A 23,386-nucleotide genomic window follows, 5' to 3' on the forward strand; every position below is an offset into this window, starting at 1 on the left:
TCTTCCCACTTTCCTTTCCTGTCTCCTTCCTGTCCTCCCTCCCTTCTTTCTTCTCTCCCTTTCTCCTTCCCTCTTTCCTTCCTTCCTTTCTTCCCTTGAACTTGAAATAGTGGATCCTGACTATGTAGGAGACCCTGAATATGTCAAGGAAGAACTTCCACCAGGCCCCTCCCCTGCCAATTGACATAATTTATTGTTTTCATTTGAAATTGTATTTACTATGTGTCAAGTCAAGACAGGCTCCTGTCCATCTGTACTAGACTGAGAAACTGATGCAGTTAGTGGCAGTTTAGAGAGATGTGGGAACCCCTCTTTGGTGCAGGTCCAACATGAAAGAATTCACAAACCTGAAATTTTATACTGGCAAAAGGAAGTTTATTGTTGGTACTGCAGAAGTCAGCTTTTTCTAGGAAGACTGACTTCTGAGTGACAAAGTCCTGGCAAAGAGATAAATGTTCTAGCAGAGAAATCCTGGCAGAGAGATAAACAGACGTGTTAACAGTGAGAAGAGAATGTCTTCATAGCGGGCAGGGATCCTGACGGGCAGTTATGTCAAAGAGAGAGAGGTTACTTGACAAGGTATAGTTCTGCTTTGGACTCTGCAAAGAAATGAGTCCAAAATTGCCCTTTAATAGAAAAACTGAGACTCAAGTTTCAGGTTGAAAAGAAAGCTAGTCTCCCCACTCTCCACCCCCCTCCCACCCCAGGCCTAGATACTCATCTTGGAATTTCAGTCACTCAATATCAGGCCCAGACCTGCCAATAGAATTTGAATGGAATCTGGCTATCAATGGGAGAGATGATTTGCCTTTAAAAGGCCCAGCCTGAGAAATACATTTTCTCATAGACTCTATGGAGCCTGGGAGACCAGAAATCTCCCTTCTTTTATAGCTCAAAAGGGGACACAATTTCAGAGTGATAATTTTACAGATTAAAGGGAGTACAGTTGTACACCCCCATCATTTCCCCTCAAGCACTTACTCCCAAATTCATTTGGAGAAAAAGGGGCAAATATCTCAGACTTCTGTAACTGCTTCAAGCTGACAAGGGTTATAGAGATATCCCCAAGTTCACTGGGAGGGGTGCAAGCCAGAAGGGGTGGTGTGAGATTTGAAAACCACAGCAGGGCATCTAATTGTGTGTCCCAATCAGTCTGCAGGCTGGAGGAGAAGTTGAAAATTCTCAGCTTGGAACTTAGAGGTAGCAAAATCTCATGAGCAAGCAGTTTGAAAATGCAGGGGCCAAATAAATATGAGTAAGAAGATGATAATTACAAGTGGAGCTAGTATAGGAGTTAGAAGAGACCATAGCCAGGAACCCCACCTAGAGGAAGATTTTTTTTGGGGGGGGGGGCGGTAAGGAATTTTTCATGAATGTTTTGCATCCATCCAGTTTTTTCTAAGATTCTCTCAGTGTCACACTCGACCTCCCTTGAATTGTTAATGTACATGCAACAAGAGGTATTGACCCTTAAGGGTGCAGACACCTCTGCTAAAGGTAAGGAGATAATCTAAGGCCATTTGGTTATCTAAAACCATGTTAGCAAAAGAGTCCAAGGATTCTTGGATCTCCCAGAGAGAATGTGCAGTTTTGTTGTCCAGCTGGTTGATTGTGGCAGTAAAGTTGGAGAGAATGTTTTCATGTTATCTAAGTATCTCACACCCAGGGGGCTAGCATTGCTATGCCTTTAAGAACCAGAGAACATTTTCCCCAAATCCCTGCTTTTTTCTCCTTGAAGGGGTGGGGGCTGTGTTTGAGGTGCTGGCATTGTAGCCTAGAGTGCAAGACCAATAGTGCTTGATCTGAACCCAGTCATAGGGAGAAAGGACATACCCCTTTCTTTCTAGATAGCCTCATGTGCATATGCAAAATATGAAAAGCATATTTGGAGTCATTATAAGTGTTCACTTTCATTCCCTTCCCCAGTTCCAAAGCTCTAGTTAGGGCAGAGGTCCGTGAGAGTCATCAAAGAATAACCTGCCTTTCTTTCCCCATTTTCAGGAAGCAGGGTTCAGGGTCAAGAGTGTGACGCATCCAGAGAGTCAGATCAGGTAGGAGACCCTGCCATCTATTAGGTCTTCCACCAAGCCACTGGTGTCCTTTGGCTTCTAAAATGTTCTGACCCTGATGGGGAGTTAAAACCTCTAATAGCTGTCCCAAAATTAGTTTTGAGGCTTCTTCAAACTTGACAACTCCTGCTTTAAGGCAGATGGCCATCCCAGGGAAACTGAATCCAGTTTTAAAATATAAGGGATAAGCATGCTTTCTGAAAGGGCTAATAGTTCCAGTTCCCTTAAGAGATAGACAGCCAGTCTGGGATGGGTATGGTCCTGTTCTGAAAAGGATTTAAAACTGCATAGGGATGCAAAGGGAGCCTCCCCGTCCCTAGAGGGGCTGAAAGGAGGGAGTTTGATTTCCTTCCAGCAAATTTAAGTAGCATCCTACAATGCTGTTTTAATTTAAGCTTTCCAATTTTGAGATCTTTCAAGACGAATTTGTCTCTGCTCAAGGAAGGATTTTTAGAAGCAGAGGTGTATTGTCCCATTTTTGCCAAAAAGAAAAAAAAAAAAGAAGCATTAGTTTTCCCAATTCTATAGCTCTCCATCCAGCTCTAGGCGTCTCTAGAAAGGGAAAGATGACAAAATGCTCCTTGAGTAAGGGGGCTTTTTTCGTCAGAGAATGCAGGTATTCTCAGCCAGGCATCCCTGAGAGAATACTGCTCAAGCCTGGGGCTCCAACGACTCAAATCTTCCCAGGTATTTGAATATCCAGCTATGGAATAGACAACAAGAAAAGGCTTTACCTCATCTGTAGAGGACTGAAACTATTGAGTCGATGCACTGAGGTCAGCACTTGAGGCTAACTACTGATTGGACAGTACTCTATGGGCATATGCTTGCAAAATGGTCCTTCCCATTATCCTGTGCTGGCTCGGTGATTGGTGTATACAGAGATTGTAGGAGGGACTAGGAGGTGGAGTAAGATGAGCCAGGGTCACTCTTGCGGTAGACGAGGGAGAAGGCAGTCACGGAGATTCTGCTTCCATCCTGTTCTATCCTGCATCTAAAGACCAAGAATAAAGACTGAGAACTTTTGCTTATCCTGACTCCAGCTGATTCTGGGATGTCCTGGGTGCTAGTGCAGTCGTCACATTCGTCCAAGTTTGGGGGGATTTCCTGGTTAGGGAACCAAATGATGTGGTTAGTGGCAGTTTAGAAAATTGTGAGAATCCCTCTTTGTGGGAATGTGAAAGAATTCACAAACCTGAAATATTAGACTGGAAAAAGGAAGTTTATTGTTGGCACTGCAGAAGTCAGCTTTTGCTAGGAGACTGACTTCCAAGTGGCAAAGTCCTATTAGGGAAATGGAGGCTGGCACTGAGAAGACAATGTCTTCACAGTGGGCAGGAGAACTGGCATCTATGCCAAAGAGGCAAAGCATGCTACTTTGGAAGTTCTGCAAAGAATGAATGAGCAAAAACCTATTTTATGAGCAGATCTTGGCAGGGGGCTGGGGGCAGTTTGAACTAATCAGACCACTATCTCCCAATTGAATGAAATTACTTTGAAGGCTTTTTCAGCCTGAATTTGAATGGGGATCAGGTTATCAATTTGGGGGGGGGGGTGAGAGGTGATTTGCCTTAGAAAAGGCTAGTCAGAAGGATATGCTCTCTCTCATAGACTCTCTGGAGTCTGGAAGACCAGGAATCTCCCTTCTTTTACAGATAAAAAGGGGACACAATTTTAAAGTAATAATTTTACAGATTAAAGGGAACACAGTTTTACTCCCCTGTCAAAAGCTGTTTCTGCAGCTGGGACACATATAGATAAGGTAGGAGGTACCGTCATATCTTCTTCTCTCCTCTTTCTCTCTCCTTCCCCTTCCTTCCTTTTTTCTTCTCCTTTGTCCTTTCCTGAGAGCATTTTGTCATGTTGTAAACCTTATGAGCAATACAGACAAAAAAGACTACTCCCATTAGTAGTATTTACTTAATAGGTATATCAATTTGGGTTTTTTTTGCTCCCAATTGATCCTCTTAACTATTCTCTGAATCAAGTAACCAGCTTCTTGCATCCTTTAGATTCAATCAGATAGAAGAAATGTTCTGGACCTCCTAAAGTGATCTTGATCTCTAGAGCACATTGCTAATTAGGAATGTGGCTGAAAATGCAAACTTCTCCCTTTCTTTCCCTTGTTACTTTCCTTTATGCAAAGAGATACTTAGAGGAGATATAAAATGCTACTACTGAGGTGTTTTTAAAACTAAAAATGAATGATCATCGGGAGGATAAAAAAGGGCAATAATAGAATTTAGTTAAACATTTGTTCTGTGACTACTATGTGCTCGGGTCACAAAGTTTTGATAGACAAAGTATCCCAAAGTAGTTTATATATTAGAGTTTATTATTTTCTGTCCTAACAATGGAGAAGAGACAACCATAGTTGTAATGCACATTTTATGGTAAATACATGGTAGACTTATAAAACTAGGTTCTTTGAAAGAATCAAAGGGGAAGGATTATTATTCATTGGATGTGAAAGAAGGAACGATTGACTTTTGAACGGGGTTTTAAAGATTACATAGGCATACAATCAAGCAGCAAGCGTTTATTAAGTGTCTTCTGTGTTTTAGGTATTGTGCTGGGTACTAACAATATAAAGACAAAATATATGTTTTTCAGCAGGTAAATGGGGGAAGACATTCCAGATTAGAGAACAATATACTTAGTCAATAGCAGGAGAGTAAAGAGTGTGTTTGAGAGGACTGAAAATAGTTGGCCCAAATCTGATTAAAATTCAATTAGAAAATATTTAACAAAAGAAATAAAATACATTGTAGTATAATGTTAATTTGTACCACTTTAAGTCACTATTCAGTCTTCAGGGATTCATTTCTATATGAGTTTGTTGGTTTCTGTGGATGGTAAAGAGAGCCTGTGCTAGTGTGGTAGTTTTGGAGACAGAGACAAAGGGGAACAGATGGTTGATATAGATGTGAACACTTCATCTCCAGGATCTGCCACTTACTACAAAAGGGAGCTTGGATGAGTCACTTATCTCTCTGCACTACAGTTTTTTTCATTTGCAAAGTAAAGAACATCCTCAAGATAGTCTCCAATGCCCCTTCCAAGTCTAAGTTGATGATCTTGCAACTGGAAGTAGTAACTGATTGAATATTAGACTTGGGGGTTATCTTTTATTTTTGCCTGGCCTCTAGGTTAAAAAAATCATGCACCAATACTCTCAATTATTTGCCCAAAAGATTATTTTATGGAGAACTCAACACAGAGCAAGTGCTCTCACAAGGTGGTCAGAGTCTTAAAAACTTTAAAACTGATTGTGTGACATGGGAAACACTGGCACAGGACCACCCAGCATGGCGTGCTCTCATCCAAGAAGGTGCCATGCTCTATGAGCAAAGCAAAATTGATTTAGCCCAAAAGAAAAGTGAGATGCACAGAGTTAGAGTCCATCCCAAATGTTCACAGGGACTATTTGTGTCTAACCTGTGGCAGAGTATTCTGATCAGCCAGAGTTGGACACACTGTAAGACACACTGTCACTCTACTCTAACATAGTAATATCATTTTGATCCTCTTTGAGAGCCAAGGACAAGTAACCAACTGATCCTCTAGGGTTGCCAACAAGGGAGCCAGGATGAGAAAAACAGTGAAGGAAGAGCAGGTTGAAGGAATGGAAAATAAACTATTTTGACTATGTTTATTTAGTTAGAAATACTGGCAAATATACAAAGGAAGCCTTATAGAGAGCTGAAGAGGAGGATCTTGAATTGCCAAAGAAAGGAATTTAGATGGGTATCTTTAAGGGAAAAGCTAAGCCAGAAGATACTGGGCTAATATCTGTTCTATTGAGGAGAGATCTTTTGAATAAAATTAGGCTCCAGGAAACTGTAGCTCATGTACCTCACTAGCCCAGGATATTGCCTTGGACTGGGAAATATCTTTATTTCTGTTGATGCTGCTGTTTCATTTCAGCGGGAATGTCTCCATTTGGCATTTTGGAGTGAGGGAGAATGCTTAGATCTCACCCAGTGCTTATTTTGGGTCCACTCAGGTCATGTTTTGGGTACACCAAGGTTTTAATTTATTTACTCTAGAGCTACTTTGCAGTTTCTTTTCCTGAGAGTACATAATTAAATTAATTAAGTTTGGTTTTGAAATAATGTGTTTATAGGAGAAGATATACAGTGACTATAGCAATGTAAATAATAAAAAAGGGAAACTGAGTGTTGTATAATTATGGCAACTAGCTTTATTTTTGAGGAAGGGATGAAAAAATAAATCTCTCTTTTTAACAGAAGAGAGATTGTAAGTATAGAACATTGCATATAATATCAGATTTAGTTAATGAGTTGATTAGTTTTGCTGGAATGCTATTTTTTAAAGTACATTTCCTCCATTTGTCATAAAAAATTCTTTTTGTTTGGGAAGGAGTATGGAATATATTAGAAAATGAAAATGATATTTAAAAGATGAATAAAATCTTTTAAAGAAAAAAATTCATATTGGCAGCTAAGTGTTGGGGTCAGTAGAAAGAACCACTCAGAAAGAGCTGAATTCAAATCTTGCTTTAGATATCTAACTATATGATCTACAGTAAGTCACTTAACCACTATCTCTTTAAAGTTACTCTTATATAAAAATGAGGATAGTAATAGCACCTATGTCCCAGGGCTATTATGAGGATAAAATGAAATAATATTTATAAAGTATTTGATGATAATGAAAAAGCTAAACAAGTTCTAGATATCTTTATTATTATTTTCTAGAGTATTAATTTAACAAATGTGGTCCCATAAACCTGAAAAACAATATCAGTCATTTAAGAATGAGACAAGTGATGTTTTTCTTGGGCCCAATAAATATCATTAAAAATAAAGTCTGATTTTCATTTGTAGGCAGCACTTACTATTATTTTTCTTTATTTATAAAGTATTATTTACTTTAAAATAGAACAGAAAAACTATTTTAAAATTACTATAATGAATTTGAAATAGTACAATTCAATAAAACCACAGTCTACTCTATTGTGTTATATTTATGAAAGCTCCATCTCAGAACCCCTACCTCCCTTTAAAGATAGATCATCCTTGGGGCAGCTAGGTGGTATAGTGGATAGAGCACTAGTCCTGAAGTCAGGAGGACACTTAACACTTCCTAGCTATGTGATCCTGGGCAAGTCACATAACCTCAATTGCCTCAGCCAAAAAAAAAAGCTACTATATGAGACCTTGCACTATCCCCCGCCCTGCCAGTGTGTCTTCTTTTATACTCTGAAATTGCTTTGTATTTACTATGTACCTATTTTCTGTCTTACAACATGAGCAAAAAGTCTTAATGTGGTTTTAAACTTTATTACCTTAAAATCATACTAAAACTTTTGGGATCCCCTGTTATGTTTTTTTTTTGGTTAAATATAAGCTTGTTTGTTGACTAACTGAATAATATAGTTATGTATAAATAGATCTATGTATGTATCTATATTCCAAAGCAAGAAATTAAAGTTATTTACATTTCTCTGAGAAAGATTTGTAGTTAGAGAATTATTAGAAACAGTTATATCCTTAAACATATAATAAGAAAAGACATATAATTAGTGTCCATGTAGAAAGAGCAATATAAATTTATTGATCCCTTCTGAGAAATGTGACAACATGGGCATTCAGGAGAAGGGAACATTGAAGGAGGAGGGAGGGATGTTAAAGACATGATCCCTTCATTATTTATTATATCTTCCTCCCCAATATGTGCTCTTCCATCCAGTAACTCTGACCTCCTGACTGTTCCATGAACAAGACAATTTATCTTTTGGCTTCAAGCATTTTCTCTGGTAATCCCCATGCCTTGAATGCTCTATTGACCTCCGTGACTTCTCTTAGTTTCTATAGGGAATCTTCTCTAACCCATATTAATTTTAGTGTTTTCCCTCTGTTATTATTTGCTATTTATTCTGTTTGTAGCTTGTTTTGTGTGTGTGTGTGTGTGTGTGTGTGTGTGTGTGTGTACATACATGCATTTATATATATTTGCATGTTGTCCTCCATTAGATTGTAAGCTGAGATTGGCAGGGACTGTCTTTTCTTCTTTTTTTGTTTCCCCAACACTTGATATAATGCCCAACATTTAATAGTAGGGACTTAGTGTTTGATGATTGATTTGATTGATTAGACCCAGTTGTATGTGATTTTGAGGAGCCAAATTCTAGGGATTTTGTCAGAGTAGTCATTTTAATGCCCAGTTTTTGACTCCTATTGGTATTAGTGAAGCCATGAAGTCATTCTTGAATGTCAACTCTGAAGGGTAAGCCTGACAATTTTAGTTTGAGTTGGTTCTCTTGTACTTTGCCTTGGAGAAATGCCTTAATGGAAAACCTGGCTATTTGAGACAGAGATGAAAATTTGGGATAATAACAATATGTAGCATTTATAAAAAGCTTTACAAACATCTCATTTGATAACTATAACAGTCATCTAAAATGCCCAATGTTTATTTAAATACAGAAAAGAATTCCACCTATTTAGGACCCAAATCAATCAATAAGCACTTATTAAATACCTACTATGTACCAGACTATGCTAAATGTTGGAGATGTAAATCTAATGAATGACATAATCCTTAGATACATGGAGTTTCAGTCTCATAGTGGAGGGTAAGGAATGGTGGGAGAGATCACAAGGTCATATGCATGTATAACTAGAACAATATAAGAAGAATAAATAGCAAATGGTTCAATACAAGGTAGTTTGAGGAAAGGTAATAGTAGATGGAAAAGATTACAAAAAGTTTCATATAGAATCTGGTATTTGAGCTGCCTCTGGAAGGAAAGAAGAAAATAAGGAATGTAACCACTTGTGGTCTCCCAGAATATAAGGTTTAAAACCTCTACCTCTAGAAACCCTTACCACAAACAATTTAGCAGAAGGAAATGATTTAAACCTTTTCTTCTTTCAGGTACACAGCCTGTCTTGGTCCAGTAGCAATCTCTGCTTTCCCACTCTTCCCAAGAGAAAATAGTGGGCTTCAGAAGTCTTGGAGAGTATTCATTCATTGGAGCACTAACCCACCATTTCTAAATACAGTTACTTCTGAGGGCCAACTCTGTTTCCATTTCTGCAAGCTCGGGGGGGAAAACAAACCAAACATCATGATTCCAGTTTCTGAGTTTTAAGTTTGTAGAGCCAAGATGATTTGTCATCCAAAATTGAAAGTCTTTGCCACTTGGCTTCAGTAGAGTGGGGAGGGGTAGAGGCACTTGGATACATTATTTCCTTAAACCTGATTTATTCTGAGAAAACATGCACATGTTTTTCTTTATCTGCCTCCTTCAGTCTCTTGTTTAATTTTCTCTCTTTCTTTTTTTGTAGACCAGTCGGATAGAATTCGACTTGCCAGAATATTCAGTTCGTCGAAGATACCAGGATTTTGATTGGCTGAGGAACAAACTGGAAGAATCCCAGCCTACCCATCTTATTCCCGTAGGTAGTAAGCCCTTGTAGCTCGCTATTCAACTTGTCTGCCTCCCGGTTATTTAGAATGTGAATTGAATCTTTCATTAAGCTAAAGGCTATAAAGAACATTCACACAATAAATTGTCTGCCTTGGGAGGACTTATATTCTAAATTTGTTTGACACACATCACAGGTACCTTTCTACTTATGGACACCACACATTTATCATTATCATATATCATTAGTTTTTTGTTGCTGATTTGGGAAGACTCAATGTGAAGTCCTCTTGGATGTTTATTCATCTGAACTGTCTCCATAAAAATTGTTTATGGACTAAGGTGTCCTTGTCCTAAATAAACTTAGTATTAACATTGAGTGTACAATTATAATATATTTGAGATTGAAAACGTCCCTAGAGAGTCTTTTGTTTTTTCCTTCCAAGCACTATACCTTGCATTTAGGTAGTTGTCAGCAGGTAAACAGTGATACTTTCGGTTATTTGTCAAGAAGTTAACAGTCTGTGATTATCTGGATGTGGCTAAGAGAGAACACATGTGCTTAATAGTTAACTCTTTTTTTCTATAGAATTCTAATCTTTTACATTAGCAAAAATGTGTAATGATATGGTCATTACAGTAACATTTGTCTGCATTTTAAAAAAAAATTTCATTTAAAGAAGAGTACGGATACCAGTTAACAGATCTAATACCTTTCTTGTTAAAGCTAAATTCTAATTTTTTGCTTAATTTAATGTTGTTTATTTCTACTGGAGTTGAAGGTCAGCATCTTTCTGGTTCAGTTGAAACATTCCAGGACTGCATTAGTTAGGGATCTCAAAAAGCCTTCAAAGATACTTTCTTTTTCAGAAGCAACCTTTAATAACTTTATAGAGAAAAAACTTAATTGTTTCTTTATAGAACTCTTTATTTCTCTCTTAATTTTCCTATTCTGTCTAGCTTCCAAGGAGAGATTTTGGTATTTTTTGCAGCATGCCTCTGTTATCCTAGTCCACCTTTCTAGCTAAATGTAGAATTATAGTCCACTATAGAATCAGTATTTACTTGTGTCTGTGTAAAAATCTTTTCTTTCCAAATAGGATATCTCTAAAGTCATTTTATGTTACCTGTCAGTATATCAGTTATTGTGTATTATATCTAATACACACATACACACACACACATGCACACATGCACACATGCACACACATAAATTCTTTTTAGGGCAAGCATTCTTAGCAGTGTGAGCTGTATAGATAAAATTTCAGGGAGTTTTTGAACCTGGTAAGGAAAAAAATTCCTTTATTTTCATTAACCCTTGATTTTCTTTATAGCTTTATGTTTTTATTTTAATGCATTTTAAAACATTATTCTAAAAAAGGGATGCTTAGGTTTCATCAGACTTCCAGAGGGGTCTGTGACACACAAAAGATTACATATTCCAGCTTTATGGGCTTCCCAGCTTTTCAGTGTTGCTTTGTGAACCTTAAGACACTGTAAGAAATGTTAATTGTTAAGCTGGCAAAAGGATTTTTGGAAATAGAAATTATTTAGATCAAGGGAGACTTGTTATGGAAAATATATCTCTTTTTGAGTTAATGTAGTAGGTTATTGCTGCTAAATAAACATATCATAATATAGAAATTATAGAGGTGAAAACTTGGGTTTTATTATGCATAAGCACAAGTTCAGTAGGTAGAAAAATAATCCTGGATAAAGATTAGGATTCTGATAAGATTTCTTATAGAAAAAATTGTCATGGAAACAACAAGTAATTTTTCACATCCAGCAATCTAGCAAACTTAGGCCATAGAAGTTGAAAGAACATAAAACAGAATCATACAGATTTTGTAGGTAAACTAAGTCTGTTGCAGATTAAACTGCACTTAGAGGGCTCACAATAGCCTTATTAAAAGGAGAGATTTACATACCTTCAGAGTAATCGATGGGGGAATCCTTCCACACAATAGCTAAATCATTTTGGGATGCTCAAATTTCCCTTTAGCCTTTTACTTGAGAAATATAAAAATGTATTATTATTTATAATAAAAATACAAGAATAATGTTATTCCATGAGTCAGGTTTTAGTTAGGTGAGGATAACATCAAACATCAATATTTTATTATTTTAAATAAACATATCAATATATTGAAAATTAATAATATTACTAAAATTAAGTAATATTAATATCAAATATATATTAATTAATTAAAGGTGTAACTTCAGTACATTTTATTCCTGGTACAAAACTATTATTTTTATGGTCAGATAAAAATCACTTTTTATAAAACAAATTATAAACTCTTTCACTTTAGCCATGAGAAGTCCTATCTTAAATCACTTCATTACTTTAGAATTTCACAACATGCTTTTTACCAAAACTGATAAGATTTGATGACCTTGCTCAAATAGAAGGTCTTAAGAGACCTAGTAAGTCTTCAAAGAATTTCACAGAGAAGAATTTACAAAGTCTGTTTTACTTTTCACTAACAGTAAATTATTATTATTATTCATTTTAAATCAAAATATGCCCATTTAAATTAACAGTTTTTTAAACATTGTAACCACATTCTTTAACAGTTCAATTCATAATCTAATAGCATCCAGATTAAAAGAGAAGTTAATTTTCTAAAAATATAATCAGATCACTCTCTATTTATAATTTTTTAGAGTCATAGCATTTCTTATACACTTGATTTTCTCACAATCATAATATAATAAAAATTAGCAGCCTACCAATAACACAAATAATATTATGGATTTTAAATCATAAAACAAAACTGAATTGCTAGCCAAATAACATCAATTCAGAGGGATGCATTTCTGAATTATCTTACATAAAAATCATTTCATCTATCAATTTGGGATTCTGTATTGCATTTAGAAAGAAGTGTGGAATAATTTGAAAGCAATTACACTTTTAATTTTTATTCATGCAGTTTCTAAGTATATCACAATGACAAACACTAAGTGTATTTTGCATTAATGTGATTTATATAAAACATCACAATTATCCTAAAAGGAGAATACATCTCATTTTAAATGAGACTACATCATAAAAAAATTTAGCACAAATTCAAATCAAAATTGGATTTACAGTTACAAATGGTGTCATTCAAAAATCTCGATTTTCCAAATTGCCATTAGATGCCAGCAACTCAAATTATAGGACCTATTTTTGCCAGCAATGTTGTAGGAAGAATTTGTGTAAAACAAGAGGTTGAAATAAATATCCTCTGAGGTCTAAATTTCAGCCTTCATATTTTTATTTTTATTTATATCTTTTGTTTATTTTAATAGCACCTTCATTTCTAAATATATCTTTTTCCTGCCCATTGTTAATGGAATTAAAAAGAAAGCAGGAAAACATTTTGCATTTCAGTAGAATCAATCAATGTATCAGCCTTATCTGACAGCATATATAATATTCTATACCTATAGTCCCTTATCTCTCCAAAGAAGGGGAAAAAAATGTATTTTCTGTCTTGGTCGTTGTAGTTAAATAGCATTCATTTTCATTTGAAAAGGGTGTACTTTTAATGTGATTTTTGCAAAGGACTATCTTTTGTCAGACCATATACCCTGATTTTTGATTTGGAAAAATGGATTATGCTTGTGTGTGTGTGTGTGTAATAATATATATGTAATATGTATATGAGTGTGAATATATATAAAATAAAAAATAATATGTTGTTGAAACTGGTATAAAGGAACCTTTGAAACTTGGCAAATCTATTATGGCAATGCTACACTAAGAGAAGTTTTCAGTAATTATTGACCTTACTAATTATGAAAATGATATCACAGGGAGAAATATTATGTTGTGCACTGACGCTCATTTTCTATCATGATGAAATGCTAGTTTAGAATAGTTAAAAATATAACTTCTCATGCAATTTGAACACATTTTCTATTTCTTTGAGATTGACTTATATGAATGAAGATTTATTATAGTTTTTGTTTTCTTAATTTTGATTTCTCACAGTGAATGTATAAGTAGCATTTGTTTCTATTTTAGCCAGAAATTCTGAGAGTCTTCCCTTATCAAATTAATTTTTTATGACTAGGAAAAAGAGATCATTTTTTGCTTCATTTCTTACTTACCCTTAATTGATGAATGATCATTGCCTTAGACAAGCTAAGACATGAGAAAGACTTTAGCTTAAAAAACAACCAAAAAAACCCAAAAAACCCCAAGCTCTCCTATTGCATCCAGATCCAACTAGTTGTCTTTTTTTTTAATTATTTTTTTATTTTTAATAGCTTTTTATTTACAAGTTATATGCATGGGTAATTTTAGAGCATTAACAATTGCCAAACCTTTCATTCCAATTTTTCCCCTCCTTGCCCCCACCCTCTCCCCTAGATGGCAGCTTGACCAATACATGTTAAATATGTTAAAATATAAATTAAATACAAAATAAGTATACATGTCTAAACCATTATTTTGCTGTACACAAAGAATCAGACTGAAATATTGTATAATTAGCTTGTGAAGGAAATCAAAAATGCAGATGGGCAAAAATATAGGGATTGGGAATTTTATGTAATGGTTCTTAGTCATCTCCCAGATTTCTTTCACTGGGTACAGCTAGTTCAGTTCATTACTGCTCCATTGGAACTGATTTGGTTCATCTCATTGCTGAAGATGGCCAGGTCCATCAGAATTGATCATCACATAGTATTGTTATTGAAGTATATAATGATCTGGTCCTGCTCATTTAACTCAGCATCAGTTCGTGTAAGTGTCTCCAGGCCTTTCTGAAATCATCCTGTTGGTCATTTCTTATCGACCAATAATATTCCATAATATTCATATACCACAATTTATTCAGCCATTCTCCAATTGATGAGCATCTACTCAGTTTCCAGTTTCTGGCCACTACAAAGAGAGTTGCCACAAACATCTTGCACATACAGGTTCCTTTCCCTTCTTTAAGATCTCTCTTTGGGATATAAGCCAGTAGAAACACTGCTGGATCAAAGGGTATGCACAGTTTGATAACTTTTTGAGCATAGTTCCAAACTGCTCTCCAGAATGGTTGGGTGTATTCACAGTTCCACCAACAAATGTATTCAACTAGTTGTCTTTATCAATATCTGGCCACTGAACCCATATAGCTCTAGAGGAGAAAGTAAGGCTGGTTTAAATCCAATTTACTTGCAAGTCAAACCTTTATTGATGTAATTGGTCCTTTTTGAGAATGAATGACAAACTACAACAACAAGTAATCCACATTATAAAAAGCAATCCATTAAAAATTCCTAATGATGTAGGGCAGAGAATAGAAAAATCTCTATTTTATGAGACAAACTAACTTTTTTGTATCTGAATATTTCAAACGAAAAGTTGAAATTCTGATTTTTCTTAAGAAATATGAGGCTTTCTATAACAAAAATTCCTTTCAACCCTCTGAAACTTGTATATCTGGTGATTTTTTTTTTTAACTTGAGTAAATAAATCAGTGTAAAATCTTCAAATACCTCTTCTGATATAGAAAGATTAAATCATTAATAGATAGAAAATTTAGAGCCCTAAAAATGAAAAAAAAAAAAAAGAAAAGAAAGTAAAGACTTGCATATGAATCATCTTATCAGTCAGTGCAAATTTTTGAGACCTAAGCAAGTGGGCCTTGTTTATTTTCAAAAGCCAACTGCAATTTCAGTATTAATAGCCATTTTTTGATGAATGAATGAGAGAAGTATTTATTAAACAATTATTATGTTTGTTTTCAAAATCCAACTGCAATTTCAGTATTAATAGCCATTTTTTTGATGAATGAATGAGAGAAATATTTATTAAACAATTATTATGTACAAAGAGATACAAATAGAAAAATAAGACCTTGATATCCTAGGGCTCACATTTTAATGAGGAAGATAGCACATATGGAAAATTTCTGCTGCAAGTCAAATGGAGGTTCCATAGTTCTTAAGGTAAAGAGGCAAAGGAGATGGTAATGCTTCTTCTTTAATGTCATGTCCACTGATAAATTATTAGTTTCTGATGTTGAATCATTTGACAATACCAAGGACTTGGGTAGTAAGACTTTGCTAGGTTTCCAAGAACAGTTACTAGATAGCCTCACAGGATAAGGGCTGAAGATGCTGTGCTGGGCACAGCTGCCATTCCCTAAGCTCCTCTGAGCTATTTCAGTATCCAAGGGAAGGTGGTAACCAAGGTAATGGGGGTGTTTTGACTTGAACTCTAGTGGGTAGCCCTAATAAGTTCTCTCTTGTGTCTTGTACCTCCCTTTGACTTTTAGTCCTTTGGTCTGAGCTCTGCCTTTTTGGTGAGAACATAATTGTTCATTAGTTTTCATCCAACTTATCTACTGGGAAACCCTGCTGCTCCCCTTAGGCTAGTTTGTCTAGACTATGAGTGGTAGTTGGTAGGAATAGCTGGACTCTTCCTGCATTGGAGTTGCTTCCTTGGGCGATAGCTGTGAATGAATGTTGAGCTAGAAGCAGCAAGTTTTGGGGAAGGAGAATGGCTTTCAATGGTTGGTTAGCAGCTGTTGCCAGTGGTGAGAAAGAAGGTGGAGTCCATCTCTACAACAGTTTATCCTCTCAATGATGGCTGTGGGTATTGGGCTGGAAACAGGTCTGGAGGTTTGGGGTTTTCCAAGGTTTCTTGTGTTCAGCCCAAGGTCAGGGGATACATAGGGTAGTGATAGTGGTGGTGATTTATTATTTACTGCATCCTTCTTGCCATGAGGATGCTTTGCTGATTTATTGAGTCCTATTTGACTGCTCTGTGAGCCAACCTTTTATATTTATTCAAAAAAACAGATTCCTTGTAGAGTTAATACCCCTGTTGATTGTTCATGTCTTGGTATGAATTCATTCATTTTTACAGTTCAGTATGCTGCAAAGGTGAAAGTTTTTATTTGAGGCCAGGAACTAGATAGGGAGAAGAAGAATGGTTGGAATCACAAGGAATTATAGGGGTTGGCAGGGTTTGAGAGAACAGTACAATAAATGACTCTGGGCATCTAGGATAATGAAAAGGAAAAAAAAAATAGTACATGAGAAAGTCAGGAAAACCAACTGCTTAACTTGCTATTTTGCCTAGAACTAACCCAGATTAGTCATAGGTCATTTGTTTATTGCATTTTACTAGTATTAGAAAATTCTTGACTTTTATTTATATTTTTGCTTCTTAAAAGTAAAAGAAATTCTGAACCTGTGTCTGTGCTTTTTTTAAAAAAACTTAAAAACAAATAAACAAACCCTCCAAATCAAATGCTATTTGAAAGGTTAATTTTGTGAAGAACAAATGAGGCCTCCTCCTACAAAATGCCATTGTTGGGCATTCAACATTGGGCCATTTGTTGGACTAGCATCATAATATTTTGATTTAATACAGTAGTCTCAAACTCAAATAGAAATGGAGATCACCAAAATGTACTGAAGGATCCTTCTAGACAGCTTATTGAAAATTGCAAATAAACTGTGTTTTATTATATTTTATGTACTTTATTAAATATTTACTAATTATATTTTAATCTGATTCAGTAGACATTTGGGATTATTTACAGGTCTCAGTGCTGCCCAAAAGTGATTAATAGATAGATAGATAGGCAGACTTGGGGTCAATTCCACTTCTGGAGGCAGCTAAATAATAAAGTGATTAGAGACACAGACCCTGGTGTTAAGAGGACCTGAGTTCAAATGTGTCCTGAAACATTTGCCACTTAGTAACTTTATGATCCTTGGCAAATGACTTAATCCTGATTATTCTTGCAAAAAAAAATAAATAAATAAAATATTTCACTTGTTTCACCAACTGGCTTGTGTGACTGGAAAAACCATTTCAACTTTATTGCTTCAGGCATCTCTGTAAGACTATCAGTTGTAGACCTGCAAGTTTATCAAAAACCTTTTTCAGGAGGACCCGAGTTCAAATCTGGCCTCAGACATTTACCACTTCCTAGCTATGTGACCCTGGGCAAGTCACTTTACCCCCAATTGCCTCAGGAAAAAAATTAATAAAACAAAATATTTTTAGTTGAACTGGCATTAAGAATTAAGTATTTCTTCACCTTAAACCTGTTTTTAGACTTCTCTCTTTAGGAACAAAAAAACTAAGACCTCAGGAAAGTGAATTGAGGAAAGCAACTAGTTTTAGAACCAAAAATACCTTTTTCTAATTCAGATCTTTGCTTTCTTTCCCCATTCTCTGTAATGATTGGTGCCATGAGTTGACTTACTGGGCGCAGTACCCTTTTTTCCATTTGGAAAGGATTAGAATATTGATCATAAGGAAGAAATTCTTTCAGCCTTTGAGTTGAATGGTCAAGAAAAGAATTGTGTAATTGGGGCAGTTTTAATAGAAAATTAAAAGATCATTTTACAATCTTGATTCATTTCCTTGTTCAAGATTCCTACAAATGTTAATTCAAATTGTTTTCCAGGATAGAGATGCCCAAAGGCATAAAGGCTCATGCCAGTTGATTCTTTTCTCTCTCCAAACTATAGATGTTTAGATTTACTATAATGTTAAATTAATAAATTTTTTCTGGCCGACTTGTGCCTAAGATAGTGTTGTTTTTTTTTTTTCCTTTAAAACAAAGTGCTAACCTCTTTTGATTAAAAGTTCCTCATATTAATTACAGGTATAATCCCTATTCTTGTCATGATATTTAATGCTTCTTATTTGTACAAAATATATAATTTAAGAAACTTTTGACATTTGATAACATTTTTTAATTTTTTATTATGGCTTTTTATTTCCAATCTATATGCATGGGTAATTTTTCAGCATTGACCCTTGCTGTTCCGACTTTTCTCCTCCTTCCCCCCTACCCTTCCCCTAGATGCCGGTAGACCAATATGTGTTAAATATGTTAAAGTATATATTAAACACAATATATGTATACATATCCATACAATTATTTTTGCTGCACAAAAAAAATCAGGTTTAGAAATAAGGTAAAAATAACCCGAGAAGGAAATAAAAAATGCAGGTGGACAAAAACAGGAGTGGAAATGCTATGTTGTGGTTCACACTCATTTCCCAGAGTTCTTTCACTGGGTAGAGCTGATTCTCTTCATTATTGAACAGATGGAACTGATTTGGTTCATCTCATTATTGAAGAGAGCCATGTCCATCAGAACTGATCATCATCTAGTATTGTTGTTGGAATGTATAATGATCTCCTGTTTTCTGCTCATCTCACTCAGCATCAGTTCATGTAAGTCTCTCCAGGCCTCTCTAAAATCATCCTGCTAATGATTTATTAAAGAACAATAATATTCCATAATATTCATATACCACAACTAATTCAGCCATTCTCCAATTGATGGGCATCCATTCAGTTTCCAGTTTCTAGCCACTACAAAAAGGGCTGCCACAAACATTTTTGCACATACGGGTCCCTTTCCCTTCTTTAATATCTTTTTTGGGATATAAGCCCTGTGGAAACACTGTTGGAGCAAAGGGTATGCACAGTTTGATAACCTTTTGAGTATAGTCCCTAATTGCTGTCCAGAATGGTTGGATTCATTCACAGTCCACCAATAATGTATCAGTTTCCCAATTTTCCCATATCTCCTCCAATATTCAGCATTATCTTTTCCTGTCATCCTAGCCAATCTGACAGGTGTATAGTGGTATCTCAGAGTTGTCTTAATTTGCATTTCTCTGATTAATAATGATATGGAGCATCTTTTCATATGGCTAGAAATAATTTGCTTTTCTTCATCTGAAAATTGTCTGTTCACAATTGATCACATTTTGATTCTCATGATAGACCTGTGGGGTAAGTGAGTAGACTGTAGCTCAGAGATGTTTTGTAATTTTCTCTAAGATCACAAATGTAGTAAATTGTCTAGTCAAGACTTAATCCCTCATCTTCTGACTTTCTGGTTTTCTATCTTTCATGCTACTTCCCTTTTCCCTTTTCTTTAAGGATTGGGCACTTTTTTCCTGCCAAAAATCATTTGGATATTTATAACATCATTCTTGGTTTCTACAAAATTATTAACTTTATGGAACTCTAGCAGTGGGAGGTTGTTGTACCTAGCTTTTAGTTCGTCGTTGCCTGCAGTTGCCTTAGCAAGTGATTTCACTGGCCTTATGTGGCCTGCAGGCCAGATGTTCCCCACCCCTGGTTTAAGACCACATTGTCATGGGCAGTCTGGAATACTCTGTGAGAAATTGGCTAGCCAAAAACTTGGAATTCATCATTGTCTGACATCTTTCATGTACTGATACCTCAGAAAAAAGCAAACAATAGTCAGAATTTGTTTTATGTGTCCCAAGGAACTGTTCTCTGAGGTAAATGAAGAATTATTAAGTCTTATATTTATATATATGTATGTATGTATATAAAACCTCATTTTTTAACAGTAAATACCTGGATATTGTGTGCTTTAAATAAATCAGATGAGAACTTTTGTGAGAGAAATACTGACTTAAACCTACAAGTGGAATATTTGTATCTTGTGAAATTATAAAAAAAAAAAAATTGGATATGGAACTAAGATGGCAGATTAGGGGCCACTACCCAGCTGAACTCTTCCAACATTTTCCTTCAGATAACTTTAAAATAATACCTCCAAGTAAAATTTTGGAGCAGCAGAGCTAAGAAAATGTCTGGATAAGACTTTTTCCCTGGACTGAGAAAATTTAAGAAATTGGCTGGAGAAGTCTGTGACTGTGGTGAAGTCCTATTTATAGGCCACACATTCTGTAGTGACAGCAGCAACAGTTTCAGGATCTCTTAGCCCAGGGTGGTAAGGGGTTTGATAAACTGGTTAATAAATGATTACAAGGCACCTATTATAGACACTGTTGCCTGAATTTTAGGGCCAGGATAAAGAGGAGCCACTGTTGGCTCTGTCACAAGGAAGCAAGAGGGCCTTATCACAGTCCAAAACAAAGTACATCATGAGTGTTTATAGCTACAGAGGACTAGGGACCCTTCCTGGGTAAAAATCAGAGTGCAGACAGGAGAGCAGTGATTATACTTCTCCCAGGATCACACTACCTTGGAAATTTCAAAAACTTACAGATCCTTAGAATTGGCTCTGAAAACAGCAGCATAAAAACCTTGAAGTTTGGGACAGTGGTTCTCCACTCCCAGCTGAACAGAGCCCAACTTTAACATAAAATTCAAAGTCAAGAAGTAGGTAAAATGAGCATACAACAACAACAAAAGAATTTTATCATTAAAAAACTATTACAATGTCAGGGAAGACTAAAACATAAAAGACAACAATGTAAAACAACTATCAAAAAAGTCTCAAAGAAATTGGATCCAAAGCTAGCAAGAATTCCTGGAAGTTAGAGAACAAGATAAGGGCATTAGAGAAAAAAGTTGGAAAAGAAATGAGTAATGCAACTAAATTATGAAAAGAGAATTAACAGGTTGGTTTAAAAAAAAAAAAAGGCACAAAAAAAATCTGAAGAAAATAATACCTTAAAAAGCAGAATTGGCCGATTGAAGAAAGCACAAAAGCTCACTAAAGAAAATCATTCCTTAAAAAATAGCATCTGGCAGGTCAAAGCTAAATGACTCCATGAGATATCAAAAAACAATAAAACAAAGTCAAAATAATGGGAAAAATAGAAGAAAATGTGAAATATCTTACTGACAAAATAACTGACCTGGTAAATATATCATACCTGAAGGCCATGATGCTTAGATATAATATTTCTTTATTTTTATTTTTTATTATAGTTTTTTATATATAAAACATATGCATGGGTAATTTTTCAACATTGACCCTTGCAAAAACTTCTTTTTCAACTTTTCCCCTCCTTCCCTCCACCCCCTTCCCTAGATGGCAGGTAATCCCATACAAATTAAATACTATATATGTATACATATTTATACAGTTATCTTGTTGAACAAGAAAAATCTGATTTAGAAAGAAGGTAAAAATAACCTGAAAAGAAAAAACAAAAATACAAGCAAACAATAACAGAAAGAGTGGAAATGTTATGTTGTGATCCATACTTATTTCCCAGTGTTCTTTTTCTGGGTGTAGCTGGTTCTATTTATTACAGATCAATTGGGACTGATTTGGATTCTCTCATTGTTGAAGAGAGCTGTGTCCATTGGAATTGATCATCATGTAGTATTGTTGTTGAAGTATATAATGATCTTCTGGTTCTGCTCATTTCACTTAGCATCAGTTCATATATGTCTCTCCAAGTCTCTCTGCATTCATCCTGCTGGTCATTTATTTATAGAACAATAATATTCCATAACATTCATATACCATAATTTATTCAGACATTCTCCAATTGATGGGCATCCCTTCAATTTCCAGTTTCTAGCTACTACAAAAAGGGCTGGCACAAACATTTTTGCACATATGGGTCCCTTTCTCTTCTTTAATACTAGATAAAATATTTCAAGAAATTATACAGAAAACTTCCCTGATATTTTAGATCCAAAGGGTGAAATAAAAATTGAAAGAATCCACTGATTACTTCCTGAAAAAGATTCCCAAATGGAAACTCAATATAAAATTATAGCCAAATTCCATAACCCCTAGAACAAAGAAGAAATATTTCAAGCTGCCAGAAAGAAACAATAAAAATATGATAGACCCAATCAGACTCATACAAGATTTAGCAGCTTCACTATTAAAGGAGCACAGAGCTTGGAATATGATATTCCAGAAGGCAAAGGAGCTAGGATTATAACCAAGAATTACCTAAGTAAAATACTTTGGGGGAGAGTAGAGAAGAATGGATATTTAATTAAATAAAGGATTTTCAAGTATTTTCGATGAAAAAACTAGAACTAAATAGTAAAATTAACATTCAAATAGAAGATTCAGCATAAAAAGATAAACATAAAAGAATAATCATAAAGGACTCAACATTGAACTGTTTACATTCCTACATGGAAAGATAATGTGATTTCTAAGGATTTTATCATTATTAGGTCAGTTAAAAGAAATTTAGATGGAGAGCATAGATCTGAATAGATTGTGTTGCATAATCTCACACAAAAAAAGAAGGAGTAAGAAAGAGGAATGCATTTCAAGAAGGCAGAGGGAAGAAATAGAATAGGGAAAAGTTTCTCATAAAAAATGCAGACAAGGAAGAGCTTTTACAGTGAAGGGAGAAATAAGAATGTGGCAGAAAATACTTGAAATTTTCATCACAATTGGCTCAAAGGAGGAAGAACACACATACACACACACACACACACACACACACACACACACAATTTAACTTATCCAGGAAGAGAATAGAGAAAAGAGGTAAAAAGAAAAATGGTGGGGGGAGGGAGGGAGGAAATGATAAAAGAGAGACCAGATTAAGGAAAGCAGGGTTTGGAAGCAAAATAGTCTTTTAAGAAGAAAAAGAATAAAAAGAGAGGGCAACCCCCTCTCCCCCAAGATAATGAGTTGGAGGAAAGTATATAGTAATTATAACTGTGAATGTGAGTGAAATAAGCTCACTATAAAATGGAAGCAGATAGTAGACTGGTTTAGAAACCAGAAAGACAAACAGTTAAAAGTAAGGGACTGAAACAGAATTTAATAAGCTTCAGTTAAATCATGATCTCTGCAAAGCAAAAGTAAAAATAAATCTAATTAAAGAGATAATTAAAAAAACTTTATTATGCTAAAAGGTACACCATGAAATAATATAAATGGAAGTTACTGTGATAAAAGCCTCATTTCTCAAATATATACTGATGGAGAGAGGAAGCCAAGATGGCACAGAAAAGGCAGGGAAACACCTAAGCTCCCCCAAATTCTACTCCAAACATTTTGAAATAATGCCTCCAAATATATTCTGGAGTAGCAGAAGCCACAAAAGTATGGGCTAAAAACAATTTTCCAACCCATGATAATTTAGAAGAATGGCAATGAATGTCTCTCACAATGGGGGTGAGAGTTTGGTCTGTGTCAATACAGACCATGCATCAGCAAGCCAGCAGCAAACCTT

The 23,386-nt window shown here is 35.3% G+C and overlaps 1 protein-coding gene across 1 annotated transcript in view; it reads left to right on the plus strand.

Annotated features, from left to right (window-relative positions):
- SNX30 (sorting nexin family member 30) overlaps positions 1 to 23,386 on the plus strand; it is a 191,131-nt gene that overhangs the window by 112,618 nt on the left and 55,127 nt on the right. The window contains exon 3 of the mRNA XM_051961344.1: positions 9,386 to 9,496. Coding sequence (XP_051817304.1) covers positions 9,386 to 9,496 — 111 coding nt within the window. The remainder of the gene's footprint in view (positions 1 to 9,385; positions 9,497 to 23,386) is intronic.

The sequence above is a fragment of the Antechinus flavipes genome, chromosome 1 (assembly GCF_016432865.1).
Source record: "Antechinus flavipes isolate AdamAnt ecotype Samford, QLD, Australia chromosome 1, AdamAnt_v2, whole genome shotgun sequence".
NCBI classification, from domain to species: Eukaryota; Metazoa; Chordata; class Mammalia; order Dasyuromorphia; family Dasyuridae; genus Antechinus; species Antechinus flavipes.